Source organism: Peromyscus maniculatus, chromosome 2 (genome assembly GCF_049852395.1).
Source record: "Peromyscus maniculatus bairdii isolate BWxNUB_F1_BW_parent chromosome 2, HU_Pman_BW_mat_3.1, whole genome shotgun sequence".
NCBI lineage: Eukaryota > Metazoa > Chordata > Mammalia > Rodentia > Cricetidae > Peromyscus > Peromyscus maniculatus.
The window spans coordinates 76,505,186-76,511,622 of NC_134853.1; the positions used below are offsets into that span (position 1 = coordinate 76,505,186).

Consider the following 6,437-nt stretch of genomic DNA (forward strand, 5'->3'; position numbering starts at 1 on the left):
CTTTTTCCCTTACTCTGAAACAAGCATCCAATGTATTCCTAGAGATAATTTTTGGTAATAAAACCATCAAAAACAATTTCAACCTCACCTGTTCAGAAGGGAAAAACGGGTGACTAGGAGGGAAAAGATGATAGACATTCTCTGATCTATAGAGGGTAATTTTGTCTAGAGAGGACTCTCTCACTTTCTTCTTCCCTGTCACCAGATAATGTGACACTCAAGTCTGGAAAATAGTTGTCCCATTAATTGAGATTAATATTCATATCTACATCTTGTCTTCTGACAGATTGATATGGGTCTTGTCCTCAAAGAGAGTAAGCTCGATAAATAAGCGTTCAAGTTGATCAATGACCAACCCTTGACAAACATCTTTTAGGGAAGAAACCACAAAGAGACAGGTACTTAAGACCATCCTAGGGGCTCCTCATCAGACCCACAGTTAAGGTAAAGCATTCAGTGAGAGGCAGGATGTGAGCTGAGATACAGAAAAAAAAATCAATAGTTGAGTAGGTTGAAAAAGCTAAAGAGGCTTTCAAGCCCAGTGAACGATTAACATAGGGAGCAGTGTAGTCTTTGGGATTACACTTTGACATGACAATCATACTTACAAATAGAGAATTGGGATGTTAATGAAAAAGTTTGTCTTGAAGATTGTAATGGACTTTGTGAGCAACACTCAGGTGCTGGGCTTTAAAGTAAGCCTTCAGAGGAGCAGCTGAGGGTTCCATTCTAAGATCCACTCAAGCTGTCCAGGAGGAACTGAGATGCCTGAGCACCAGGTCCCCAATCCCATACGGAACACACGGGGTTTCCTTGCTGCCTGTTGCAAACCCTTTCCCTCCAGTCACTCCACTTCACACTCCAGCTTTTAATCCTGCAGTGGGAGATGAGCTGTATTTACCCTGCAGGCATTTTTGTGACTATCCAATCATATTACATGCAGGAAACATGAAAAATGTCTAGCACAATATATGTCAGGCATTTAATGCTCACCAAACTCGTGGATTGGTTTTTATCATATTTGGAATGCCAGACTGTCACTCCATGGGTGGAAGGTTTGTGGTGATGGAAAAATCTTAGACGCTTACCATCTAATAATGTGGCCTTTAATCACATATAGTTACTTGAATTGGGGCTACAAGGACAGAACTGAATTGTTTATTCTGTTTTATTTGACCTAAAATTAGATGACCACACTTGGCAAGTGTCTAGTATATCCGACAACATAGTTGTATTTTCCAAAAATGTTTATATTTGGATATTTAATATTTATTATATATGTTCATTACATAATTGCATCACTTTATTCTAGAAATATAAACCTATAAGTTGATGATCTTCATCTTTCACCTACTACAAAACACCACAGCACTTAGTGTTATTCTCTATTTGCCCCTACATTGCCTTGGATAAAGGTTTAAAATATGAGAATAAGATTGATATTAGCATGTTTGCATACATATCATAAAGTAGATTCATTATATAACCAGTCAAAAATAAGATTACATAACAGCACACACATGATAACTTATTCTGGAAAGATCACATATTTTAGAAAGATACCATTTATTTTGGAAAGATAAATTCAAAATTATTACACTATATCCCAGGAATGCAGGATGATATGTGGTATTTATCTCCCCTCTGAATGTTTTCTTATTGTCATAATTGTTTTAAAGGCTCAGATATTAATTTTATGGTTTGAATGATTTTGCTTGAATTTCAAAAGTAAAACTACCTTAACTGAAAAGACTATGGAAAACAGAACTGGACATACAGAAATACAACTTCTACTTCTGTCTCCATTTAAGATATCTGAGTCTATCTTTTTAAGTAGAAGATTGAGCCCATTTTGATGTGAATTTTGGAAGAAAAGAATTGAAACAGACACTCTAACATCCTTTTACTCTTCTTACCAAGCGAGTGAGACAGGCTACCCTGCCTAACCTTGCTAACAACTGGATCTTTTGCCAAGGAGTTGAATGATTTTTCTGGGAGCAATATCTTCACTAAGCATTCTTAACAGAAGGTCTCCACTTACCTGCTGCTTGAAGAAACTGAACTAGGAATCTAGGATTTAAAAGCATGGCTTCTAGTAAACAACGTATAAATAGGATGCTTTGTTAACCAACAGCTTTCAATCTAGTGTTCAGTAAACCATTAATCCTTCAGAACTCCTGAACTCTGGGGCAGCGAGCATGTGTCCTCTGTAAAAAGAAAGACCCAGGGCACAGCCTCAGCACCTTAGACCTCTCCCAGCTTTTACCTGAGCCTCTGAAATGCCTGTGTCTGTAACATTCTTAGCAAGGTTTGATATTCTATAAAATCTCTGATTTGTGGGTCTTACTTGACTATCTGAATCACACATCAACAGAAAGCTTATGCAGACCTGCTTGGTTGGTAGCTCAGTGTATGCACATATAGACAGAACAGTAACTTCTGCTTCACAAGCTCATCTTCATTTCTCTCATAACCTCCGTGGTGAGGAAGTATTTAAAATAACACCAATAACTGACTTTGGTTCTTTCTCTGTCTTCATGAAATGACTTGAGGTGCTTAAATGTGTGCAACACCTTACATTTTATGTAATAAATCTGTATGTGTTTCTCCTAACACACCATGAGTTTCCCAAGGCCAAGGGAAGTATGTTTAATACATCCATTTTCAGGAGCAAGGCAAATACACGTTTGCTAATCTGTTTCATCCCTTAGCCTCTATTTCATCCCCTGCTTCTATGTCACTCTCAGGTTCATCCAACCCTTTTTTCAGATTCTCTAAGCTTTTCTGAGCAATTTTATTCAGTCAGTTCAGGAACTGAACTCAGTTCTGTATTCTTTTCTAGAACTTTCCTGTCCCCAAGTGCCATCTAAAATACAGAAGCATAACACATGATGGTAAAAAGGAGAGGGAATAGTTAGTGGTCATTCCTTGTCCTTTACAGTCTGAAGTTTCTTCCGCATCCATGTGCTCCGCCCCCTCCCCAAGCGCATGTGCCAGTACCACTCTTCATATTCACACCCTCAAGATATTTGTGAAACCTCTGCTTCTCACAGCTATTTCCAACTCAAGAAAGATATGCTCTCATATCTCAGAGGCAGAGCTCAGATGATTTCTGTGAAGAACAGAAATTACTTGGATATTTGTCAATTTCTATCCCACACACATTCTCTGAAATTGCCCTCAGACCCATGCTCTTAAATAGCCATTTCAGCAGCCATCACACCATCTTCTGGAACCTCATGAGGCTTCTCCATGCCTTGGCCACTGTTTGAAAGATGGCATGTTGCATGTGGAATTCTTTTCTAGCATTGCCAATTCCTGCTCAATCTTTAAAAAAATTTTTTTGAGAATTTCATATATAATTTATTATGATCATATCCACCGCTATTTTTTAAATTTATTTTACAATACTATTCAGTTCTACACAATAGCAACAGATTCCCTTGTTCTCTCCCTTCCCGTCCCCCTCCCCCTCCCCCCAGCACACCCCCCATTCCCACCTCCTCCAGATCAAGGTCTCCCCCGAGGTCTGGGACCACCGCTATTTACCTCACCAGCTTCCCAAGGAAGATTTGGGCATGGTAGCAGAATATGGGATTTCACACACCAGGAACTACCTCAGTAGCTACTTTTATTGTTTCCAACCACAACTTCTTGGATTCTCTCTTCCTGATTAAACTCTACCCCCAAGACAGAAGCTCAAGTCTTCATTATAAGCAGTACTGTACTAAGCCAGTTAATTATTTATTAATCAAAGCCAACCTTGAAAAATTCAACTCAAGAAAGAATATGATCTCATTTTAAAAGTAAGAAAACAGTAGATTAATAGAATTTATCTCTACATGTAATATAACAGAGCCTATTATGCCTAATTAATATTAACTGTACAGTTAGTAGAGTTTTACCTTGAATAAAAAAAAAACCTCCAAAAATTTAACCAATAAATCTAAATGACTTTCTTTTTTATCTGCCTAGAATTATAATACTCCTTCTCTTGGAAAAATGAAGGAAAGTGATGACGTAATAGAGGCCAGCTATGGGATCAGCAGAACCAACAGGTCCACAATATTTTTGATCAACTAAAGTGGAACAACCCTTTTGTGTTTGTAATCCAGCTTATGTTCTCAATAGCCCGAACATCTTGGACATTGAGAAGAGTCAGAATAAACACAAACATGAACATTTGGCAGCATTTGAGTTCTTATCTAATAGTTTACTGTCTCCACAATTCCTTGAGATAATCCAGGAAGGTGATGTGTCATTAGATGGTACAACTGAAGGCTGCGCATGAGTTCTCAGCCCTTTACACCCAGCTGCTCTTCATGCCTGTGTCTGGATGTTCTCTCTTCTCTTGAACACTAAGCTACAAACTCTTTAACAAGATGCATGTGGAAAAATACACTTTATTTTGTGATCAGTTATCACACACTTGTACATATATATCTATATACATATATGCACATAACTGAAAAAAATTAATAAAAGCACACACATTCTTGTTGATTGATCTGTGCTTTCCTGGCCTCCATTTGTTCCCATTCTTTTACTTTATAAGAAGAAACTCTAGTCACCTAGTAGATTGATTTTATGATCTACTAATGGAAGGTGAAAAGGCTGAAATGTTACCTTTACTTTTTTCCATCTCCCAAGGCAGAGCTCCAGAGCCAACATTACCACAGGAAAATAGTGAAAATATAGGCTGTGACTCGTCTTCTGTATTTTATCTCAACCCTTAAGTCCTGATAATCACAAAGCAAACACTGAAAAATCCTCTAATGTTTCTTGCTAAGCCCTGATTCACACGCTGGGAGTTTGTACAATGTGCCTTTTATTTCCACTTTATAGTTCTGATGGGCATGGCTTTATCTGCTTCCTTAATGTACGTCAGACTTCTGCATTCTAACTCAAAGATAATAGCTGATTATGCTCATTGCTTCCAGAACCTTTTAAAATCTCCAAACTAGGGTTTTATGACAGGTTAAATTAATAAATCAAAATATCTTGGAATAACCTAAGCCAATTCTGTTGAGAACTAACTCCCTGGCTTAACTCTTAAAACTGTCCAGGTTGAGAACTCATGCCCTGTGGGAATCAAATGTGTGCTTCTTGCAGTACAACCTCAGAAATTAAGAATGTAATGGTTTCTAGTTGCAACCCCATCATGGCTGACTTTGCAGATACGTTCTCAGAGGAAAGCTACACATAAAATCCTTCTAATCACAGAGGTGGGAATAGTGCTTAAGGCAGTAATTTAGTGAAGATTTTCATTTAAAAGCTTTCATAGATTTCTTCTATTTTGTGAATATTTGAATTTCTGCATCCTTGGACTGTTTCCTTTTCCCCTGTGATTTTTTCATAAGGCAATAAATATTATGCTGAGACAATCTGATCAGACATCCTTTGAAAGGAAAGTGGGAGGATATTCCGGAGGTAAATGATGGATGCTATGTATTCCTAGGGAATATAAAGTTCTAAAGAACACATTTTGTTTTTCCTCTCCTTAACTGAAATATGTCAAAAGATCACAATTAGGTTAAGTTTAAGTATCAACTATTTAGCTTTTCCTAATGTTTAATGAGAAATAAAAAAAAAGCATCCACCAAGACAGAATTTCATTTTAACTAAAGTAACATGGACTCCAAGGACAGAAGTTGGACTGCTATAGAGTATCAGTAAGAAAATCCCAGGCTCAGAAGGGAAAGAAAGAACAAAGTGTGTTTGGGAAACATTAACGAAGTGCATCGAAGTTGGAGATGGGGCTGTAGTTTTAGTTGGTAGACTGCTCGCCTAGCAATGGAAAGGCCCTGGGTTCAGCACCCAGAATCATGCAAAACCCAGAATGCTGGAATACATCTGTTATCCCAGCACTTGAGAAATGAATGCAGGAGAATCAGAAGCTTAAGTCTGTCCTTGGCTACATAATGAGTCAAGGCCAGCCTGGGCTACGTAAAATCTTGTCCCCAAAATAAAATAGAGAAAGAATTAAAATGGAGATAAAGTTGCTTTGTGTCCTCTTTTGGAAATCCCCCCAAAGAAAAGGCAGATTTAGAATATTAAAACTACATTCTATCAAAATACTGAAATAATGCCTTCAAAATATAATATCTTATGTGACTAAAAATGGTTTACAGAAATATTCTATGATGTTATATATGAATTGACCTGGGGACTTAGGATAACTATTCCATTTTCCCTTCTCCTATGTAATTTTCTCTATTGTCTACAATGTATGTTTTGATCTGAAGAGAAAAAAAAAGTGTCTTATTTTATGATGAAATGCTCCTGTCTTTAGAAGTGAGTGATCACTTTCCAGTTTGAGTAGACCTAAGTATATTGCAACAGGAAAAAATTTTCAGTTTCAAGTGTGTTTACAACTGAGGCCATGCCTTCCATTCCTGATTGTCCCACCAATATGAGGAGCCCTCAACTGGATCAGG

At 37.5% G+C, this 6,437-nt stretch overlaps 1 protein-coding gene across 7 annotated transcripts in view; it reads left to right on the top strand.

Annotated features, from left to right (window-relative positions):
- LOC102905859 (uncharacterized) overlaps nt 1-4,185 on the top strand; it is a 27,254-nt gene extending 23,069 nt beyond the window's left edge. For all 7 annotated transcript variants that reach the window (XR_013049105.1, XR_013049100.1, XR_013049102.1 and 4 more), the window contains one exon: nt 3,976-4,185. Coding sequence is in view for 2 of the 7 variants with exons in the window: in XM_076564209.1 (XP_076420324.1) it covers nt 3,976-4,083 (108 nt within the window). In the remaining 5 variants the exon portion in view is untranslated. The remainder of the gene's footprint in view (nt 1-3,975) is intronic.
- Nucleotides 4,186-6,437: the final 2,252 nt, after the last annotated feature.